The following is a 24,615-nucleotide window of genomic DNA, read 5'->3' on the forward strand; positions in this document are numbered from 1 at the left end:
TTCTGCGACTTTCTTTGTACATTTCATTTTGTTACTTTGGATGCACCATTATTGTAATGGAAGCCGCTGTTTTAAAAGCGTTTTTCCGAAATAAATTATTATTATTATTATTATTATTATGATTTTGTTACTTAATGCCTTTTCTCTCAGAGTAGGGCAGAATTGTCTCCGAATGTGTATGTGTCAGACAACCTGTCGGATAGCTTATCCCCACCCCATCACTGGCGTGAAAATCCTAGCTATCACTGACAAAAAAGCAGTTAATACACATTCAACAAGACTTTTTTTAATTTGATAATTTACACGCGAACAGTAGAAATTAAATTTGTTTCACACTGATGACCCCTCGGCTTAAAAGGCAAGCACCTTAACCACCAATTTACAGCCCCATTTCAAGATTTTGCAAATATTGTTAAAGGCCCTATAAAAATACAGAACCTGTAAATGGAATTACAACTAAAATCTACGAAAGCCTATTCGTGCCACTTAAGTATATATAAAAATCATCAAAATGTAATCCGAAATTTCGGATTAGTAATCCGAATTAGTAACTCGTTATTTCGGATTAGTAATCCGTTATTTCGAATTAGTAATCCGTTATTTCGGATTAATAATCCGAAATTTCGAATTAAGTAATTCGTTATTTCGAATTAGTAATTCGTTATTTCGGATTACTAATCCGAAATTTTTAATTAGTAATTCGTTATTTCGGATTACTAATCCGAAATAACGAGTTACTAATTCGAAATAACGGATTACTAATCCGTTATTTCGGATTACTAATCCGAAATTTCGGATTACATTTTGATGATTTTTTATACTTTATTTTATATACTTTATAAAAAGGGGCATAACCGCCATTTTCCCCCAGTTTTTAAATATTCAAAAATCTGTATCTCGTTCACCGTTCCCCAGTTTTTCGTCAAACAACTTTTTTCTGTCTTAGAAAAATCAGTTCTACAACATCAAACAATTTTTTTCCTCCGGAGCCTGACTTTTAAGTTAATGGCGTATTTAACCCTTTTAAATCAGCTATTTGTTATACAGTTTGTCTTTTTAAAGGTTTTCGAAAATTTCATAACAGATAATTTATCTTTAAATCAAATACATAAGTAATTTAAAAACAAAACTTGCAATGATTTTATCTGTGGTAATTTATTCATTTTATCTGAATTACAATAATTATTGGTCACTACAAGTAACAAGATATATCATTATTATAAGTTATAATAGATATTAAACTGAAATTTAAAAAAAAAATCATTTTTATATAATTTATCAACAATGATTTCTACAAGATTCTATTAAGATTTAAGAATACAAGCATCGTGGTTAGAAATGAAGAATGAGCAAGTTCATAATCTCAGAAGTGAATATTTTTTGTTTTGAAAATATATAAAGTTCCAAATGCATAGTAAAAGCCTGTTTATATTTGCAACGGTAACGATAAAAAGATAAAAGCAATTGTTCATTTAGAAAATAAAAGAATTAAGAGAAGTTTTTACACTAGGATGATTCGATAACGATTTATCGTGTATACGATAAAAAAATATTTTGACAAATCAATTCAAATGACATAAAATCGATTTTATGGGATTTTTTTCATGATTATATCATTTGAATTGATCTGTCAAAAAATTTTGTTATTTTATACACGATAATTCGTTATCGAATCGTCCCAGTGTAAAAACTTCTCTTATTTCTTTCATTTTCTATATGAAAAATTGCTTTTTAGCTTTTTATCGTTATCGTTATCATTGCAAGTACAGTATAAACAGGCCTTTAGGCAAAATAAATTTTTATCATCACTAATCTTATCCCCTTTTTCGGCATTATCATTTTTTTACTCATTACAAGATAAAGCCCTCAGATAACCCAGAATAAATTATTCTTGAAGAAAATCAATAGGCCCAGAAAATCTGGTGTAAAATAGACTATAATGGTAGTGACAGTAAAAAGGCTTTATTCTTTTCTTTTAAAAATCACAAAAATATGTTATTTAAAAATTATACAATAAGCCTCTGACCAAACTATAAAATGTGACAAATATATTTGTATTTCTATCAATATGAGTATAATGCTATGCTATCATATCATGCCCATATATGGGAAAATCAAAGATATTTATCACATAAAACAGTGTATGAACTCTAATATAAAATAGATGTTTCTCAAAGTACAGTAGGCCCCACCTTAATCTATCAATACTGTATTTATCAAACACAAAACACTGAAAACAAACCATGTGGAACTGTTTATTATGGTCCCTTGTAAAAAATTATTCTTATTAAAAAGTGCATAATAATGATTGAATTACTTTCAGCTGCAATTATTATTTTCATTACAGTTGATCAAAATCAAAAACGTTCAACAGGCATTCATTTTCTCAATTAGTCCACATTTGTGTTCAAGATTATGAAGATACTCAAAGAGGTTCAGCATGACAGGGATAGCAATTATCAATGGACACAGAACTAGTAGCTCACATCAGATAAGGTGTTAGGTAGACGATGTAAGGTAGTAGCGGTAGGCAAGCGCCACCAATAGGGCTATGCCAGCTGGTATTAGCCAAGACCATATAGTTGAACTGTGGAAAAGGAAAAGATTCAAGTAAATATCACAAGATGTGTATAAGAGACAGATGTAATCCGATTTATTATATATATTGATCATTCAATAAAACAATCAAGCACTATGTTGAATTTTAAAGCTGAAAACGATGTTTGAAAGAGAAGTAAAATTTGTCGCATGCACATGTGTGAAGCCATAAAAAACACTGAATTTGAAGAGGCCCGTTAGAGGGCCTCCTTCACTTGAGAATTACATAGTACTGTATAGTATGGTGTGTTGTGTTGTATGCATGGTAATAACAGGTACAATTCGAGCAGGTTTTTTTTTTTTAATCTTTCGCTTCAATTTTTATGACGTCATCACCTTTATATTACGTTCGTAAAATCGGGAATTCGTAAAATCGGGGATCGTAAATGAGGGGTTCTACTGTATGTGTAGGGAAAATAGGCCGACAGTAAATTTTGGTGAAATCATTTCGGATTTTTACTGTGCTTTTCTGAAGAGGAGTGGCGTGAAGTGAGGTGGTAGTGGTGGTGACTGAAGTAAATTAGAAACCTATTTTGGAAGATTTTTTTTTTATAGAAAGGGATTTTCGGTTGGCAGAGATATGCTCTCTACTGAGTGCTCTTCTTGTTGTTATTATTATTATTATTATTAATTATTATTATTATTATTATTATTTTATTTTATTTTTTTTTTACCATTCCTTGAGTTTAAAAATTGATAATCAGTGTCTAGCAATGCTAAGTTTGATATCTTGCTACCTTTAACTCAAATAGAAACGTTTTAATCAATTTCAACTCAAGATGTTTTTAATGACTTTACTTACAACTACGGTCTGATTGTTGTTGGGAATCTTCAAAAAGCTTATCAACTTAGTACTTGGCAGCAAATGCTATCCATAAAAAATTATAACAGTTGTTTAGTTAGCATACCCTAATCAGGTATGAGGCTTTATGCACTTTAATTGGGGCATGATTAAACAATAAAATTCACTTTAATCTAAGGCCATTGTAGTTTAAACAATTCCGTCACTCTCAATGACAGAATCATGTTATATGTCAGTATTAGTACATTAAATCAAAGATAATAAATAGCAGAAGATAGAGCAGCTTCTCAATATAGTGGAACATCCGTTCGAAAGGCATTGTGGGTACACGGAGAGCAATTTTACCCCGTCCGCGCGGCGGCACTATATGGCAATGATAAAGGCACCGCTCTAGTTCGTTTGTTTCCTGTAATTTCTCCACTTAGTAAAATGTTCAAATTTTACCCCATTCACAGGAGAGCGGATGTTCCATCAATTTTAATCAAAATACGCGGAGCCGCTCATTCTTCTGCTATTTAAGTTCTTTGATTAAATTAAATAAAGAAGAGGTTTGGCACAGTGGGGTTGAATTTTGCTTCTTACATTTGAGGTCTGTTTCAATCCTTCGCTGTGCATTTTGCTTGTGTCCTTTTGGCTAAGCCCTTTACCCATGGTTGTCTCCCTCCACCCTGGAGTACAAGTGGGTACATGATAGGTTCAAACACAAAATGTGTTGAGTACTTGCTGCAACATTATGGAATTCTCACCAGGGAATTGAGTATGTGTTCCATCCAATGACCGGATGGTGAGTGTCATAATATGAAGTGCTTAGAGGCTATGCTGGCTTTAAGTGCAATACCTCTCTTCAAAATGTCTTTTCAGCAGGTCCACTCAAATACTCTTCCACAGGTAAGTCTAACATTATTACTATTATTGAAATAATAATTTGGAATAGTTGTTGGTTCTTTTATGGTGGCGTGATAATTGATAGTGGTTTACTACAATGTGCTATGGTAAAATAAAACCAATAAATACTGTGCATGTAGTAACACAGCTAGTAATAAGTCAAGTAAACAGAAATATACATACGGCTCCCTGTTATCATCTTCGGGAACACTTGCTGGATTCACAGGCTACAAATTTAAACAAAACAAAAAAATAGTAATTTCTATATGCAAATATTCTTAATAATGTAATTCTTCTGTTTTAAGAAAATAAGAAGTGAAAACACAAAAATAAGTAAGAGATTCCATTCTGAATTATTTTTCAACATGCTTTAACAATATAACTTTTTTTTTAATGCACGGCATTAAAAACTTGATACCAACACTCTTTTTTGAACAGTTACAGCTGATCACTTTTGTATCTAATAAACAACCCAAATGACAGTAACTCTAACAAAAATTTTAACATTTTGATCTATTTGATTATTATGAAAAATATTGAATATCTCAAGAATACTTTTGTATCTGATGAGACTTTTCAACAGTATGTACATTAAATGCTAAAATCCATTTCATATCAAAATAAAATTCAATGTATAACACTTGAACTGGTGGCAAAGACAATCCAAGCAAGTCACTTGTTGCAAATCGTATAATGGCCAAAACATGTTGGAATTTCAACATTTTTGAAATCTATTTTATTGCACTAAACTAACATTTATCTGTACATAATGCTTTGTTGTTATTTTCCCCATTTTCAATGTTAAAACAACAATTTTTAATGATATGGTGATGGGTTCTGCCTGATAACGCCTGATATCATAAACTTTGAAGGGAGATTTCTCAAATATTGTTCTTTAAACAGCTGTACATTATGTTTAAACTTCTGTAACTTCATAGCGATTCTTTTACCATATCTCTCATTTTACTGTGTAAAAATGTATTGATAACAAAAAATTGATTTTTGAGAGGAGTCACTTGTTTGGCTTGTCTTTGCCACATTTATTTCATACTCTGCTGATTTTTAAAGAGAAAATACACACCTTCGCTGATCCTTTTCCTTTATCTTCCTGAATCCAGAAAAAAAAAAAAAACGAATATTGAGTAAATGATGTAAAATAATTTAAAAAAAATAATGAAACAAGATAAAATAATATTTTTAAATTAAGTAGTAAATGATGTAAAACATATAAAAAAACAAATTAGCAAGCTGGCATTGACCTGTAGCTACAGTATGCTATGGAATGCTATACACTCGTCTGGAGTGGGTGAATTGCCAATACTAATTGATTCTTCTTTAAAAAAAACATGTTTTACCTTATATCTTTGTTGTTCACACCCTGCATGCACCTTATTAAACCATGTCATATTCTTTTTATTGTTTTTAATAAAGAATGACTACAGTATAATACAGTAGACAAGATTTTTTATACTTTGGTTTATAGTAAACACTCCAACTACCGATAATGGTGATTTTAAAAAAAAAAATTTTGACAGAGCACCCTCCACTATGAAAAAATGGATATTTCAGAAAAAAAATATATTATTTATTTTTATTACGCTTATTATTGCAATCTTCAAAAATAAGGTATATAGTTTTTCCTAAATTTTATAACTTTAAAGCATTAATCTCATTACCACACTGCTTACATTCATCAATAAAACTTTATTTTTTTTATTTATTTATTTTTTTATTTATTTTTTTAAATTATTTTTTAAAAATTTTTCTGTGCCTAAGAAAACAATTGTCAGAGGTGGAGGAAAAATTAAAATGAAATTTTGTTTCTTTACCAGGAGAGAGGCTATTTCTCCTGAAGACAAGTGAAGCAACTCAATCGAAATGTCGAGACATTCTCAACAAACGACAGTTCTTTTCAGAACTATCCATGTGGTGTACTGCAAGCACTAAATATATTATAATTCTACAGTTAAATAAACAGCCTAAATGAACATAGAACTTACCTCAACCAAATCACCTATGTAATAGTCCTCCATTAGTTCTCGGGCATCTGATGAGTGGCCTACATCCTCAAAAGACTCCGATCCATCCCCGCCTGTAAGCATTTGAAATGTAATTTAAAATACAACATTTGCCTCCTGCTTGGAACCAGGCATACAGACAAACTGAAGTTTACAGATAAGTGCACTGAAAGCATGATAAATTACTGAATACAGTATGTAGAGATTACATAAAAAACAGAAGTACTATACTTATGAGCCATACATATTTTTACTGTGTTTGACAAGAACAATTTAATTTTGTTGTTATAAATATTCATTCATGTAATGCACTACGGTATACTGTAAATCAACTGTGGACAAAAAGAATATAAAATAATGGCAATTGGTTAGTCTGATATGATCGATAATGTAAAAATGCAAAATTGCGCGTAGATTGAAAACCTTATTGTGACTATTCCAGGCCAAGCCAAATGTTCGTTGAAACGTGCATGTGCCTTGCTTGCGGCAAATTTGAGATAACGTGCGCGTCAAAATTTATATATGCTTAAAATTATGAATATATTTAATATAGCTCCTGAGGATGAAAGACGACCCCCAATTTTTATTGCATATTCTGAAAGCATATGAGTTGTAGATATGATTTTATAGATCATTATGACTGATCGGACATTGTGACGTCGTCATATTGCCATCTGAATTCAAAAAACTGAATTTTTATATGATAAATATTATAAATGATAAGAAGTCACTCACCAAAAGGCGTTTATCAATGAGAGTTGATCTCATATCAGGAGTCAAAATTTTGTGACCTTATCATGCGCACGTGCGTCATGACGTGCACATACTGTACATAGGAGTAAATCTTTTAACGTGCTCCTAATTCTTTAAAAAAAAACTGAATTAGCGTATACTTTAGCCCATTTTCAGCATTTCATAATTGTTCAATCCACACCACGCACACTTCCTGAGGGTCAAAGTGCGGCGGATCACCTAACTCGTCCGCAGTGACGAGTTCAAATCTAGTTTTAATGTAAAAATGTTCTTTTTTATTGTGACTACTGTACATCTTTTTTAAATTACAAAGAAAAGATGTCTGCCCATTGCCTCACCTGCCTGTTCAAGTAAAACCTCTTCACCACCAGGATGCTGTGCACAAAAAAAAAATTTAAAAAATAAAATAAAATACAGTTAATAAAATACAGTATTAACTATGGTAAGACTAGGTCTATACTATAACATGCCTACAGAGGTACCAGGTTAGAAAATCAAGCCCTGGTGTTTCACTAAAAATACTATGGGTGCAAAATGAACCAGCTGTTTATGTACAGTATGTACATGCTGTTTATGTTAAAACGGAAAAGCCGTGTTTCTGCAGCAATTATAATTTACCGGTAATAAAAATCTTAAAATTTTTTCTAAATATTTTATTCTACAGTATCATGCAACATTATGTACAACAACACAATGTTTTCAACATAAAAAAAATCTGTGTTGTTGACCTAGCAGGTGACCCTAGGCTACTTTCCCTTAGAAAATCTCCAAAAAGAATTCTTTGCAAGATTTGACATTGGTCAAAGTTATTCATTTTCACTTCACATTCAGAGATTTTTCTGATAATATCTGACTCTTTACGAAAATTTATCGGAAACATTGGGTCCAGTTTTTGCAGCGAAAAAATTACTGCTTTCCAATAATTATCGGATAAGTGCTGCGGAAACATTTCCAATGTCAAAATGGAAACAAATAATCCTAGAAAAAGAAATAACATCAGAGGCTGGGAAGTCAAGCAACTACCTGGCAGAGTGGCAGTAAAGTATGTAGTAGTAAACATAAATACAGTATTTAAAACTGTTTAATAATAATTCTTATTCTTAATAATTGATATTCTTAAGTTAGGCCTAGGCCTGCCTGCCTAGGTAAGATTAGGAACATAGATCAAAAATTATATATTTTAACAGATGGACATTTTGTTACAACAATTTAATCATGATAAAGTTTTAATAGTAATATACTGTAAATGAAGGACAATGTATGAATGTACAATGTAGTGGGCCTAAGCAGGGGTGTAAGGCCTCAAGTACTACTGTAGATGCAGGGATGTACAGTAGTGATGGTGGGTGGGGCCACCCAGCCATAAAGTTTTCCATCCAGTCTAAAGCTAATTTCATGGACCTTCACCCACCCTTACTAACTCAATTTTCCATCCATAAAATACACTCTTATTATTTACAGTTATTACTCACCCACCCTTAAAATGTCTATAACCCACCCTTAGGTTTCTACATCTACAATCCCTGTAAAGGCCTAGGTAGATGGAGATCCGAGTCTGTCTAGGCATAGCCCATACGCCTTTTTCACAAATCGGTAGACATCTTGAAGTGATGACAAACATTGCGAATCGAGGTCCTTGGCGGCCCCAGACCCTCAACTAATGGGTCCTAGCAGCGAAGATGTCACAGGGCTCGTGGCCGCTCTTGGCGGCCCTGTTGACGGTAATTAGTATGACCGAATTTGAGCAAACAATAATTATCACACATAGCACCTTTATTACATTTAGATCCAAAACTTATTACAATTAGAACCTTTATTACATTTAGACCCTAAAATTATTACACATAGGAACTGTATTACATTTAGACACAAAAATTATTACAATCAATCATTTGTCAATCATGGCCATTATAACACTGCATTTAGGACATTGCATTTAGAACCTTTATTACATTTAGTCCCAAAAATTCTTAGAACCTTTATTATATTTAGACACAAAAATTATTACACATAGGACATTTATTACATTTAGACCCAATAATTATTACACTTTGACCCTTTATTACATTTAGACCCAAAACTTATTACACATAGGACCTTTATTACATTTAGGCACAAAAATCATTACACTTAGAACTTTTATTACATTTAGACCCTAAAATGCATAATACTTGTATTATATTTAGACCCAAAAATTATTTCAATCAATCATGGCCATTATTATACTTAGGTCATTGCACTTAGGACCTACATATATTTATTTATACATACTTTCATAATGTATGCATGTTCTGCTGCCTTCCTTTTCCCTTCTTTTACGAGCCATCGAAATTGTCATACTGTTTTAGTGGAGTCTTGCGCTCTACAATAAGTTCTGAATATCTGAAGCTTCATTTTGATTTACTAATTCTGGCAACACCAAATCATAAAGTTTGAATTCTGGCAACAGCATTAGGTTCGATCGCCAATTTGCCATTGGAGATGACGGATGGAGCCATAGGCAGTGGTTTTTAGTAATAAAATGCTAAAAACCTATGTTATTAAGCAGAATCTGAATGAAGAAACACCGTAAGATATTGTTAGGAGCACACAGTAGGTAAAAAGACAAGTTTTGAAGATAGAAGTGTTACAGTACTAAAGTGCATTAGCGCCAGGCCTAGGTCTGTTCTCCTTTTTTATATAAAGCTAGACCTTGCTAGCAACACTACTACTACTACTACTAGGCCTACTACTATTACGAAGGCCTAGGCCTAGGCCACTTCGCTTAGGCTAGGCCTAGGTGAGGACCCCGGCTAAGCTAGGGCTAACCTACTAGGCCTAGGCCCTAGCTAGGCTAGATAAGTGTAATTATTTATACTCACCTCATCAATAAACTTTGTTACATCGTAAACCTTATCATGGATTACAAGCCAGAGTGAATTACCATTGTTATGTTCTTTAACTTCTTCTAATGTGTATGTTTTTGTATCACTCATTTTTAGCTGAATATATTTTTCCAAAACTTGCGAAATCGCTGAGTACAGACACCACCACCAAGAAGAAGATAAGCAGCAGCAGCGGCCTACTATCAAATACGCATGCGTGCAGGTAATTAGTGGTCCGCCTCGCCGCGCCGCGCGCTGCCGCGATTCCCAGTCCGATACTACTTGCAGCAGCATCAGTACCGGTACGTACCTAAATTGATTATCTATTTGCTATTTGATTAAATTAAAATATGAATGGGAAATAATTATTTTCTGTATTCTTATGCACAGACTCTCAAATTAACTGATATTTGCAGTATAAAATTACTTTTAAGTAGAGAACATATAGGCATATTTTTTTTTTTTTTTTTTGGGTGATCCAAGATTCAAAACGTTTATTCATCCTCAGTAAGGAAATTTAATTTCTCGCAATGTGGTACATGAACTGATAAAATGCAACAAAAAGAAAGTTAAAAATTGTACAGGGTAAAAATGTTAAAATGGCAATAACGGTAAAAATTAAAAGTTAATGATCACAACAACGTAAATATATATAAAAAGAAATAGGCCTAATTCATTTAATCTTCTTAAATGAGCTATTTAAAATTTTACTTTGATTATATGAGGATTTCTTTCGTTTATTTGTTTGTTTGATTTTGTTGGCGACAGTTAAAATGAGCAATATTAAAATATTTTTATTGCAAAATACGTTACTTTAAAATTTTCATAAAATCGATATGCAAAACAAATATTGAAAGTGAATTTTAAGTACAGTTGTCTATTGATAGTAATTGTTATTGTCGTGATGGAATAGACAAACTGGATTTGCGTCAGGAGAAACACATGTATAGGCCTAGGTGTAATTTTTCCCTACCTGACGTGGAAATGTACTGAATACTCAGTACGTTTGAAAACAAATTGCGGAAAAATTTGCAAGTTGTTCTCGGGTGGGACTCGAACCCACGATCTCCAGATCACTAGCCTGGCATCATGTCTTTGGACCGGAGTAAATATATTGTAGCACCATGAGGTCCATGGTAGCACCATCTTACGTAGTACCATTACGTTTAATAGTAGGCCTACAGGGAAAGGACCAGCAGAGTATAGTAGTAGGTAAGTGGCACGCCCACTTCAGTGAGTGAGGTTGATATAATGGATAAATATAATGGTACAGTATATAATATAAAGTGACCAATAATTCAGCACGTGACGAATAGGAATGTTACATCCATCACAACATTTTAGCATGTATCGTATAATCCGTTTTTACTATAATTCTTTAGGCCTACCAGTAGGCCTCTCTTACTTTAACATTATAAACAAAATTATTACTGGCTCGTGTTCTTCTTCATTTAAAAGTTAATTTTTGACTTGCATTTGCAAGTCTTTATAAAATTATAGTTACAGACGTATTTAATATTATGCGCAATTTCACCAATTCGATATTAACAAAGACAGTACTTCACACACATTAGGCCTATTAGGCCTACAATAATATATAAGAGGGCATAATCGATCTTTAGAGTGTTTAATTGATCTTTCAATTTTATACTAGCAATTTCTAATAGAAAGTAAAATGCTGCGAGTATGCAATTGATGTAAATACTAATAGATACTTCAGTACATAAAAGGGTTTACTGATTTTTAGTTTTAGTATTAAAGGTTGGTAGAAATGTATGATTTAGTGATTTATAAGAATGGGTTTCAAAAAATTTGTTTACAATGCTAGAGGTTCTGGCTCCCGGGGGCAAGAGTAGAAAATTTCCCCCCCCCCTCCCAATTATAATTATAATATTTTGAAATTAATTGATATTGGTTGTATATACTTTAAGCATATGCGTACTGTACGTCCATCGGGACGTCCATATAATGCACTGTCTAAATAACATTATTTAAACCCGAATAACTATTATTATCCTAGCTCTCGTATGTTCTTTTTACCAGGAATGGGGCCAGGATTTGCCCGAGGGGGGTCCAATGTTCGGGGGGGGGGGATGCCCCGACGAGGGGGAAGACTTGAAGCGAGCAAAGTGGGCATGATCGAGCGTCGCTTAAATCTTCCCGGGAAAGTGGCCTAGAGGGATGGGGGCGAAGACCCAGAAAATTGTTGACAATTTATGGGTTTCAAAGGCTTATTTAATCGATTTTAGAATCTACTAATATTTACAAAATACATATAATTTGATTTATATCCAACAAAATACGGTTTTTCTCTCCGACGAAGGGGAGGAGGGGCGCAGCTATTCCCGAAGGGGCCCTGGCGCCATCCCTGTTTCTTATTAAAACTACATTTACAATGTTCGGAACTTTGTATACAACTTTACCATTATATTAATTTGTAAGGCTGTTGTATTTATCGCATAGGTCTACATCTCAGTATTCTTATTCTCTAAATTTATCTTATAATAGAGTATTGTAAGTTGCTAAATTTTTAACATTGTTTAAACTTGCAACTGAATTGTGTGCTTTTGTATCAGCAAATAAGTTAATAACATGATCAAAGTTAGCAATGTTGTCTGCTTCATCACGCTCAATACTAAGTAGTGCCAAAGCAGATAGTCTTGCTTTTCCTATCGTGGCTCTGAGATATGGCAGGATGAGCTTTAGTTATCTAGTCATTACAGAATAGGATAAAAAACAAGAGAAAACGGTCGAAATGGACTGAAAAGAAATCACAATCTATGAATTTGCCACTAAAAACAACTACATTCGGGTTCTTATTAAAATATTCATGCCTGACGGAGTACATTAATTTCGTCGTGTTTTTCAAAAAAGTGCTTATTTTTTTACTCTCATTCTCCCATTTCAGCGCCCCTTCAAACGTGGCGCAAGGGGCACGTGCCCCCCTTTGACCCCATCTAGCTAAGCCACTGCCTACAAAACAACATATAATATACTAATAGACATGTTAGTAGTCGATCTTGTTTTATTGTTAACTACAATATGCTTCACGGTATTTAAATATGTATTAAAAAAAGTGTTATCCACAATTAGCCTTCACAGTATTTAAACCTGTTTTAACAAAAAAATATTTAAAACTCTTTAATATTTTCTTAATATTTAAAACTGTCTCAAAAAGTGGCTAAATGAAGAACATGCCTCACAGAAATTAAATCTGTTTATTAAAAAAAAATGGTTTATGCATATCGTGCTTCTCGGTATTAAAATCTTTAAATAAAATAATGCTTTATCTACAATGTATGCTTTTCATTGCTCTATCCACAATATGATTTTCATTATTTAAATAAATGCTTTATCATCAATATGCTTTTTAATATTTAAACTTGTTTAAATACAACAGTATTTAAACCGGATTCAAAATAGTATCTTCATCAGGTAAATGACCTAATCTCAGATCATTTCGTCATCGGCCAATGTCATCCGATGACGTGCACCTGTTGGTATTTGAGGTCTTTTCCGCGGGGTACTCTGTTCAAGCTGCAAACCCACAATATACATGTGCAACCACCAACAACCTGCAAACAAAAGTACATGTGTAAATTAACATAAAGATTGAAACACAATATTTGTTACCAAATTCACACATAAAAGCTGTTTTACTATAACATATATTCAATATAATTATCGATGACTATTATTTTATGAGATATTTTATTAGATGTTGATTTATTAGCAAGATATGGAGATCAATATCCACCTACCTCCAAATATGATGTTTGGCCTAGGCCTAATTATTTAAAAAATTATTAAAAAAAAGCACAACCATAGCTGCATTAAAAATCTCACAAACAGGACACAATCACACTGATCTCAACATCACTAAAATCATCGTGACCTTAATTAACACTTCTAAGCCTAACATTAAGCAATTGAGACTTGACATAATAAATGTTTGAAAATAGAATACTTACTGATTCAATTCTAACTCTAAAACGAACACATGCAACAACGTCAAGTTCTAAACTGACAATGGCCTGGATTGTGTGCAACCACCAACAACCTGCAAACAAAAGTACATGTGTAAATTAATAAGATTGAAGCACAATATTTGTTACCAAATTCACACATAAAAGCTGTTTTACTAACAAATATATTCAATATAATTATCGATAAATTATTTTATTCGATATTTTATTAGATGTTGATTTATTTAAAATATTTGGATATCAAATTATACACCTACCTCCTAAGCATAATCATGGAAAATATATTTATCGTCACAAAATTACAATATGGCGTCTAGACATTAAAACAATCTGGCAATTTCTAATTAATATCAAATAGAAAAATAACGGTGTTCCTTTATCAAACTAGAAATCATTTTTTGCTTCAGTCAAATTTATCAATATTGCTTTAGTTAACTTAAAAATGCTTAAAATTAAAAAGTCGATTGTACGTATGATGCATCTTAGACGATTTTTAAGTAAAGATATTTGCTGATATTTGCTTAGGGACATCTATAAACTTTTTTGACTTATTTTTTTGATATTTGCTAAGCTGAGATTGATAAATCCCAGGCCTGGCCATAACTTAACCTAAGCCTAGATCTACCCTAGGTAGAGAAGCTAATGGAATAATATTAGGTTAGACCTAGCCTAACCTAATATTAGGTTCACACTGATCTAAACATCCCACTAAAATTATCATGACCTTAACACTTCTAAGACTCCAAATTCTAAGACATACGGTAATAAATGTTTGAAAATGGAACTTACCGATTCAATTTCAACTCTAAACGAACACATCCGAAACCGTCAAGCTCTAAACTTACAATGACCTGGATTGAAAGCCACGCCGCTGGATGAAAACCGAAAACGATCCGAAAAATACGTCTAGAGTCCTGGACAAAATCGAGATTTTTACTGGCTTACGTCGAAATTAGTCCTGCTCATTTGGTGACTCCAGCAACTAGGGACCTACAGTATTGCACGTTTACAATAAGAAAAATGGGGAAAACAGTTTCCTTTGAAATTTACTTCAGCGAGTGTGTACAAAACCGGGTCTATGGCAATTATATGAGATACGGACCCTATTCTTAGAAAGTGTTGAAATTACGACGCCTCCAACAATAATTTCTAAATGATTTTACAAGATGACCAAGCATGTAAATGAATCAGTCTATGATATTCTACAGCTAACCACTAATGTATGTTATGCATGTCTATTACACACTCACTCACAAATGCATGTAAAAATTGGTCGTAAAATTTGATACGGTAACAAGTGGACCATTAAAATCTATTGTAAATATTTATTTAAATTCGTACACCGATTTTGTTTATAAAAGTTGTTTGTTTTCAATATTATAGTTGTTTCATTACAATGACAATGTTTTGAAATCGTATTGTATACCACTCCCAAATTTGATCTATGGGCAAACAACAGAAGGCTCTGAATTTTTAACAAGCTGACCAAGCCGGTTGCTGCATCATTATTGTTCAAATACGATCACTATTCAAACAGAGAACAGCAGGCTGATAATTTGTTTTTCCCACAGCTGTTAATACACCGTCACTCCATCGTTGTTGGTAACTTTTTTCAGATGAAATTGTGAATGTAAAGATTATTTAGTGTATATAGATGAGAATTGTAGATGAATTGTAATGCACAATTGCCGACAAGGAACGGCGTCAGCCATCTGATTAGTCCCATACGAATATTACCGATATTTTGAACACTCCTCTTCCGCGAATTGACAGTGACTCATCTAATTCTTATGTAATCACTTTAACATTTTAATCGAAATAGGTTCACCATGTCGAAAAAGTTTGAATACCCAAAATAGGTGGATATTCCAAAAGGCGGGGGGAGGGCAGCAGCCGTATTCTCAACATGTAACCATCGAAAGGGTAGGCGCATTACAATTTTAATCTACCCAAATTCACATGAGATCATCGAGGCTATGTCAATTTGGCGGCAACAATCAATTGAATGATTTTCTATACTAGTTCTCTTCCTCTTTCTGCTGAGCAAAAAAATACGTGTTTAAACGGTTATTAAAAAAATTTTCCCCAGTAGAAACGGGCCTCAAAACAAAAACACGGTTAGGAATGCGTTCTAAAATGCGCGTTTTTACACTCATTCGTTTCTCGCGTTACCGAGCTGTAATTTGTATGGCAAGGAGATTGTGCAACCCTTAATTCATATTAAGAGAATTTACGCCCATAAACTTTGTAGTTTAATATTTATTATAGTTAATATTTTGGTTATAATAGAAAATATTCATGTTTTTGGTGACGTCACACTCACAATATAGTTGGCATGCATACGTCATAAGCTAGATTACGTCACCTTTTCCTGGCCTAAGGCAAACTTTCCCGACGTGCTTTTTTCATGGATAAACAGACACCATTGCCTAAGATTGCACTTGGATGCTTTGCCCTATCACATATATTGTTGCACTGTCTAGTTGGGCCTGGGCCTAGGCTTGCCTCATCGTCCCCCGCTACACAGTACATCAGTAGTCTCTTATACACATCCCCCCATACAGTACAGGCGTTTGCTAGGCAACAACGTGATTGTACCTTTCTTCCCAGGTGTTCTTGTAACATTGGCATATTGTTAGCTAGCCAGTTGTGTGTATTTCTTTGTGAAAATGAGTACCGCGGTGTACTCATTTTCACAATTAAAGCATCCCCCTCTTGGAAAGAGGGAATTTTGAAATAATTGTCTCCATATCTTCGTTAATTAAATTAATCACCGCAATTTAGCTTACACTTATGAATTTAGGGAGCACTTAAAATAAAAATCATTTCTCTATCCGACAAACTCCGAACTTTATTCATGCATTAGGCCTACATAATAGTTCCATCTTCCTGTACTATACGGTATACTCCAACATCACTGGCACATGGTAACTACCAACTGACTGCAGACCATTTCCGGTCACACATTACTCTCCATAACACAGCACCCCCTAGTTCCGTCACCTCTGGCAGGGGCGGATTTAGGGGGAGGGGGCGGCCCGGCTCGGTCCCCCTTTTTGGGAGGTAAAAAAAGAATGAAAAAAAGAAAGAAAAAGAAAAAAAATAATAGCCCACAACGCCTCAAATGTTATTTTCGGGCGTCTAGAACACAAACATTTTGCGGGAGCATGCCCCCGGAAACCCCTAGGACATTATTGTCTCGATCGGCCCAAATTTTGGCCCTCCCCCTTTCGCCCCCCCCCCCTTTTGGACATCTCTGAATCCGCCCCTGTCTGGATTTAATAATCTGCTGTATCCCTTGCTGTGCATTTTTTATAGGTAAATAGACTCTAATTGTAACTTTAGACAACTGGTGAATGTTTATTACTTCGTAATTTGCATAACGAATATTATTTATAAACCATGGCTTCCTACGATGTCATTTATATATAATGGCACTCGACCTCAAAGGTTATTTATATATAATTTGAAGTAAAATCCGTTATTTAGATATAACTGACACGATAACACGTGTGCATTACATATAATGAGTTTGAAGTCCAAACATTATATACAGAGGCCTATAATGGTTTTGCGACAGCTATTATTTATATATAATAAAATGTAAAAGCAGTTATTTAATAATGAGTTTGAAGTCAATTCGTTATTTATATATAATGAATTGACTTCAAACTTATCTAATAATGAGTTTGAAGTCAATTCGTTATTTATATATAATGAAATCATTAAACTTATATATAAATAATCGTAAGTTACTTTTCATTATTTATAATATATAACGATTTGTTACCTTTTCACTATTTATATATAATGGAATCAGTGAACTTATAAATATTTTAAAGTTATTTTTCATTATTGATATATAATGATGTGTTACCCCTTCCTTATTTATATATAATGAAACCAGTAACCTTATTATATATGAATAATGTTTGGTTAGCCTTTAATTATTTATATAATATAATGTAATCAGTAAACTAATTATATATACATAATGAAACGTTAACGCAATTATTTACATATAATCTTTTAGACGTAAATGCATTATATATAAATAATGGGTGATCTATTCAATTAAATGTTAAATAATTGTGTTAAATAATAAATTTACACTAGGCGCCTCATACATATACAGGCTTGTTAACATTATTGTAATACGGCCTCCATACTTTGGTTATTCTTTTAATATTAATATCAAATCGTCCCTCTTGACTGTTATTTATCGTTTTATAACATTTTGATAATTCTGCCACATTCAATTTTTTTGTATTGGTTAAACAATTCCTCCATGGTTCAACAAATATCTAAGGCGAAATAAATTATATGATATGATACGTTATGATGCGATAACATGATATCATGATATATGCAATTCAATTCATCGAATTATATAAATAGCGCCCTCTAATGACTATACGATACGATTTATTGGGTTCACTTTCAGAGATCAGTGGCACCCATTCAGTACTGCACCCACCACTTTGATGGTGCACCAAAGAAGAATATAAAATATAAACAAAGGAAAGCAAAAATAAAGTCCAAAAACAACTTACACTAATTAAAATTTAAAAAAAAAAAAAAAAAAACAAAAAAAAAAAACCGGGTAGAATAGCATAACATAAAACAAAACCAAGCAAGTTACCGTAATGTTTTACCCTTATTTGCATATCTCAGAAAGTGTTATTATCATAAGGTTAGTAAATGAAATGAAACAAACTGAGCTGCACAAAAACCTGTACACAGTATTCATTTAAAATTAACGGAACGTCATTTTTTGTAATTGTTTTTTTTTTCTTGCACTTAATTTCACGGACCAGGGCAGAATGAAATTCAAATTTAGCAGATGTTCTAGAAGATAGCATTACAGCTCATTGCTCTTCATCCAAGCGATATAAAGGTATTTTTTTACAAATTTGTCAAAAATAAAACTTTCATCATTGTAATCAGAATAAATCAAAGTGTACCGTATATAAGGGGAAATTCATTATGGATAGACAGGTCATCAAAGAAAATATGGTGTCTAAAATATGCTAAACTTGAAGTAAACATCCCAAAATATCAAGTTTGTATTCATTAAGTTCATTTTTAAGTTCCTGAAAGTTGCATCTCTAATATTATGAAATTTACAGCATTTTTTAAAAACAAAGTGATTTACTGTTTCTTTACAACCACTTTTACATAATTTGCAAGGCTTGTGTTTAAAGTTGACCAGGCTTCTTGTGACCTTCTAAATCTAGAGAATTTGATCGAGCTTTAAATTTAAGAGCCACTTCACAATGAGTTACATTTGTCAAGGAGGTATGACTCAAAATGGTTCAGATTTATATGTAATGTGTAGTCCGGTGACGACTTTTTTGAGCACGATCAAACCATTTGATTTATCATATACATTTGTTAAAAAGCTTTATTATAAGATTGAAACGATCTAATGCATTATAATTATTGAGACTTCTCTTAATATTATTTAACATTGCCATTTTGAACATCATATACTTCAAATATAGCTTGAAAAAGAAATATTGGCCACCTCTTCCATGTTTTTAAGTCTATTTGTATGCAGTTCTAATGTTTGTCTAGAAGGATTCTACAGAATGCCACCCTTGATCACCATAAAAGGCCTCTTTGGCATCTTGGGGATTTAAGTAAAAATCTTGCCATTTGGTATTGAAAGTTTCCAATACAGTCAACGGATGTTTTACTGTAAACCAGACACTACATGCGTAATTGATTGTGGGAAGACCGACTGTCTTCCAAAATAGGTCACCATAAAAAAAAAATCTGTTAGAAACTTCCTGTTCCTTAACTATTTATTTTAAATATAGGCATTAATTCTATTTTCTTTTTTGATGACTTCATCAATATGGTGATTAGGCTACGGTATCTAATACAAATCTAGAGATAAACATACCAGAATTACCTGTTTCTTTTATCTCCATTTGTTAATACTCTGTCCTGTTGACAGACGACTTACAGTATCGTATCACCGTAAATCCTCGAATCGCGAAGTCCACTTAATCTCGAGATGAAGCCAATCTCGAATTGAAGCCCCCTTTTTAGTTTGCAAAATCAACCTAGAAAAGAAGCCCATCTCAAAATGAAGCCCATGGGCTTCTTTTCAAGATAGCATAGGCTTCTTTTCAAGATAATACAGTCACATACACTGTACATGAATTTCAGAAAACAAAATAAATTAAATAGAAGCGATTAAATTATTAAATTAATGCGAGCTAAATTACACTCCATGATAATATGTTACAGTGGCCTTATATTATTTATTGTTTTATAATACAAATTCACAAAATGTACAGCGTTCATTTTGAAAAGAAGCCTTACTTTGCAAAAGTAGTCTAAAAAAAGAGCCCACCTTGAAAAGAAGCCCATCCAAAGTTTGCAAAGAAAATAAGAGGCCCATGGGCTTCAATTCGAGGTTTTACGGTAGTTAAAAGCCATCTTATATTTTTTCGGCGAAATCACTTGCAGCATTTAATAAGGCCTTCTATCTAAGTCGTTCTCACTATTTCCAGTGACATACTGTACAGTGCCTAGGCCTATCTGTTAGCACCCTTAATCAAATTTGTCTTTGACAAAAAAAATATTGTATGCCCATCATGATCCCTATTATGGTCATTATGTGATCTCATCATGGTCATCATTTAGGCATGTCACCTTTTTGTCAAATATAGCCTAGGCCTAAAATTTTACGTTCCTAGACAAGGCTTTTTGCTCTGTCCAGCAGGCTTTCAAATTTTGTGTACGTGGCCCGTAGTGATGTGCCCATCATGTGCGTGTGATCATATAAATAACACCCGGTAAATATGGGAATAGGCCTACAGCTTGTCTAACTAATTAATGACCCTCTGACAAACCTTTTGCAATCCAAAATCCCGTAGATTCTATGGTCTCACTTAGAATTAGCAGACTCAAGCTGATCTCACAATGAGACTGAAAATCTCATCCCTAAATGGCGCGCTTTTCTGATACTGCAACATTTGAAAAACAGAATAAAAAGCAGGAACTATACAGTTTATCGATTCCCGGCCATCAGCCTTATTATAATACATTAGACCTAGACCCTATATCTTTCATAGTGGAAGGTTTTCATTTTTTTTAATGGTTTCCAGTCAATCACTTCAAGTTTCTGATGACTCGAGGTGTCTTTCCAGAGTATAAGGTGCTAAAAAATGTCCGCAACCTTAGCCGAAATAATGGTGGCGGTGGGTGTGATTCTCTATGAAGCAAGCAACACCGCTCAACTTGGCAGCTATAAATATAATAATGTTTGAGTAGGCCTAATTAAAAAAAAAAGCTCCCAGCGAGAGCGTGTGTCTACTGCCTTATACAGGAGTTTTTGTTTTTGAATTCAGTCTTATGTTCTTCAATATGCAGATGTGCGTATTATTGTAGTGCATCTGGATTTTTAATGAAAATTTTCTTCCATAACAATATTCTGTATAGGCCTACACTATTATCACTAAAAACACTTTTATACCCGTATATAACGCATGTTCGAGTTTCGAACGCAATTTTGTTCGAGTTCCGAACGCTATTCGATTGAGGCCGCCCCCCTACCTAGTGGTAGTAGTGCCCATCATTCCTCCACCGGATTTACCCTTTTCCGCCATCTTTAATTGCTACATCATGACAATGGCCAATGGCCCCCGATGGGGCAGTAGACACAAAAAGCGCTTTACTGTACACACAAGTCTACCACTAGCCTGGGTTCAAGTTCAAGTTTAAGTTAAAAAAACATTTATTTCTCAAAAGTAATAATAATGCAAATAATAAATAACCAGCCAATTTTGAGGGGCGAAACCTAGAAAGCGAAGCTTGTGTAGGGCTGCCCTGAAATAAACACACAGAAAAACCAAAGCCAAAACAGAAACAGGACAGGACAACAGGGGATAGGACAGGACAACGGGAAACAAGAGACAAGACAGACGAAGCAGACAACACGAGGATGCTAGAAATGCATTTTTTTCTTTTATAATTTTGGGACAAAAACAAAATGTAACGAGTTGGTAATGGAGATCGAGAATGAGTAAAAGGAGAAAATTATGCATTACTTGATAAGAGATGTTTTTTCAGTCTTGAACAGAAGTTTTTTTTAGAGTAGGAATTATAAATGGAGTGAGGGAGATTGTTCCATAGCTTAGGACCAGTATATTGAATATTGTGCTAGAAACAAATAGTTCTATGAAAGGGAATATAAAGATGATTTGAAGAGCGGGTAAAATGACTATGATAATCAAAATTAAAATTAAGTAATGATTTAAATTGAAGGGTGGGGGAGAGAAATTTACTCATGAAGAAATAAAATTTAAAAATCAGACAGCGACGTTCTCTCAGATGTTGTTTGCATTTTGTAGACGTTTATCTGTTGATGACCTTTTGACCTCCTGAATTCTGCAATATGAGATTTTCGGCCCGAGTCGATTCAGTCGAGATGGCTCGAGTGGAGTTTCATGTAAATGTTTCGTACGGAAAAAAAAAATCGCGCGCGCTGCACTGGGTAATAAAAAGAATATACAACCGTTAGTTGGCGTCCTACACAGGCATGACGTTTTTACGAACGGGACTTTGCTCTCTTGTTCTATTTATACTCTTTGGACCAACATACTACATACTACGACGACACAATACGACACGTACTGGTGGACCGGTACAAAACAACACGAGACAGGAACTCCTACGTATGCCTGTGCTGTATTTGATAAATACCAGCTATTATAATCAAAACTCTAGTGATTATTTTACAGGTTAGTTTTACTTAAGGGAAGAGTGTCAAATTTACTTTTAACCAGGCTAGAGGATACTATCAGTTACAGTATTTCTGTATACCGATCGCTGTGGTACAGCAACAGTACACAGTAGTAGTAGTAGGCCTAGTAGGCTAGGCCTAGCTAGTACTCTAGGAAGCTAGGCCCTAGTATAGTAGTAGTAAGTAGGGACCTAGGCTAGGTCCTAAGCCTAATTGGTAAAGTGAGGAGAGTATTATAGCATGCATCATCAGTGGCGTACAGTATTCGGTCATGTCGCTCAACAACTATGTGATTTATGGCATGCCCAGATGTAAATTGGGTATGTGGATCAATTGCGAAGATTGAGAATGTAGAACTAGGCCTAGGCCTAAATCATAAAATAATCCCTACCTATATCAATAAAAAAAAAAAAAAAGCTTTAATTCCTGGCCATTTTTAGTATTTTAACCTCCAGTACTTGGGTGGTGCAATATAATTTGCTGCCATGTTGGAAAAGAAGGTGTTGGGGTTGCATTGACACAATGCTGAGTCTAGGCTATTATAGTATTATGAAAGTGATTGTTTAATGACAACTGCTGAGACAATGTCGTGGACCTCCATTTATTCAATCTATCAGGGCTAATAATTATTACTTTAAAATACTTAAAATATAATAGGCCTACAAAAATTGCACTTCCATTAACCTCTGCATTTATTCTATATATAATTATTACTATGTATAAGCAGGTATCATAGTGCTCAACCATCCATTTGGATCTTCTGAAATGCATGTCAGTTTAAAGCTCTGTACTGTAGGCCTACTGTTGCTGCTGTGGTACTCCAGATGACAGAAGAGAGATTTTTTTTCCTCTTCCTTCCTTAGTTTTTTTTCCCTTTTAATTTTGTTCAGTATGATATTACAATGACTATAACAATGGTAATATTTCATTTGGCAAGAATAGTTTCTTGTTCTATTTTTCATGATCTTCATTAGAGAGCTTTCGCTATCTTCTTATCGAGAAAATTTCTCATTCGCGTTTACGTATTTGTACAAAAAGTAGTACGTTTTTGTGTTCCCCTATAAAGAACCAAACTCTTTGTTTAAATGAATTCGCAAGTTCAGTAGCCTATTATTTAAACTACATGACAATTTCCTCAAGGTAGTATATACTGTATTCAACAGATGTACCGATTATATTTAAATAACATAGAACGAATGTTACTCCGAGAGAGGGAGGCCATAATTGAACATTCCGATCTTTATTGTGAGAATGAAAAAACTTTAATCTACACCCTACTTAATAGCCTCTCATAATCTTCATTGTTGTACAAGCTTTCTCTCATTTTCATTTTTTCTGATCACTTTCGAAGTTTTCTCATTATTATAATCATATTATGTCTCAATCAGATTCCATTGAAATGTTGTAGCATTCAATCTCTGGTACCTTCATTTTGTACTTAAACTCGCACGTAGTGTATGAATAGACTGGTAGTGTATGCATCTGCTGTACAATAACATTATAGGACTCGTGCAGACTATTTCCCTTTGACATGCGATTTTAAAGCCTATCGGATTACCAACTTCCTTATTTTCAACCTAAGTTTAGTCCGAAATGCAGCAATATCAGAGGTTGCATTTTTTTTTGCTATATTTTTAAAAACTTGAATATGATGTAGAGTAGACATAGATAAATCAAAAAAGTATGTGCAACATTTTTTTTTTCATACGTAAGGGGGTTGCCAGCAGTTTCAAAATTGCCGCCAACTTTTCCTAGAATTGTCACTAATATTGTAAATTTATGTCATTCAAATGCAGTATTCAATTGGAAATCCACTCATAACAATTACAACAACAGTTAACTAAATATTGTACACATTTTTGAGCTATTACAATACAAAATGGTTGCCATTTTCCATTATTTTAGCTTTTTAGCATACATATTAATATAATAATAACCGACCTGTACAAAA

At 33.5% G+C, this 24,615-nt stretch overlaps 2 protein-coding genes and 1 long non-coding RNA gene across 4 annotated transcripts in view; 1 reads left to right on the plus strand and 2 right to left on the minus strand.

Annotated features, from left to right (window-relative positions):
* Positions 1-1,868: 1,868 nt before the first annotated feature.
* Positions 1,869-10,144, minus strand: LOC117106888 (cytochrome b5-like). 2 transcript variants are annotated; one of them, XM_033248403.1, is made up of 7 exons: positions 9,918-10,144; positions 7,395-7,431; positions 6,286-6,377; positions 5,367-5,393; positions 4,469-4,512; positions 3,401-3,466; positions 1,869-2,587 (listed from the first exon to the last, which is right to left on the minus strand). In XM_033248403.1, the coding sequence occupies exons 1-6, from the start codon at positions 10,029-10,031 to the stop codon at positions 3,442-3,444; spliced, it is 339 nt and encodes a 112-aa protein (XP_033104294.1). In that variant the 5' UTR covers positions 10,032-10,144; the 3' UTR covers positions 1,869-2,587; positions 3,401-3,441. The 2 variants fall into 2 exon arrangements, with proteins under 2 accessions (XP_033104294.1, XP_033104293.1); XM_033248402.1 differs by lacking the exon at positions 3,401-3,466 and having other exon boundaries at positions 9,918-10,132.
* Positions 10,145-12,738: 2,594 nt separating this feature from the next.
* Positions 12,739-15,134, minus strand: LOC117106914. The gene is made up of 3 exons (XR_004445154.1): positions 14,696-15,134; positions 13,892-13,980; positions 12,739-13,495 (listed from the first exon to the last, which is right to left on the minus strand). It is a non-coding gene; the product is annotated as an uncharacterized LOC117106914 (long non-coding RNA).
* Positions 15,135-22,523: 7,389 nt separating this feature from the next.
* The window catches only part of LOC117106895 (tyrosine aminotransferase-like), a 23,803-nt gene continuing 21,711 nt past the window's right edge, over positions 22,524-24,615 (plus strand). Inside the window, exon 1 of the mRNA XM_033248412.1 lies at positions 22,524-22,662. The gene's annotated coding sequence lies outside the window, so the exon portion shown is untranslated. The remainder of the gene's footprint in view (positions 22,663-24,615) is intronic.

This window comes from Anneissia japonica, unplaced genomic scaffold (genome assembly GCF_011630105.1).
Source record: "Anneissia japonica isolate Jap-2015-1 unplaced genomic scaffold, ASM1163010v1 scaffold1165_len1893470_cov193, whole genome shotgun sequence".
Classification (NCBI taxonomy): Eukaryota; Metazoa; Echinodermata; class Crinoidea; order Comatulida; family Comatulidae; genus Anneissia; species Anneissia japonica.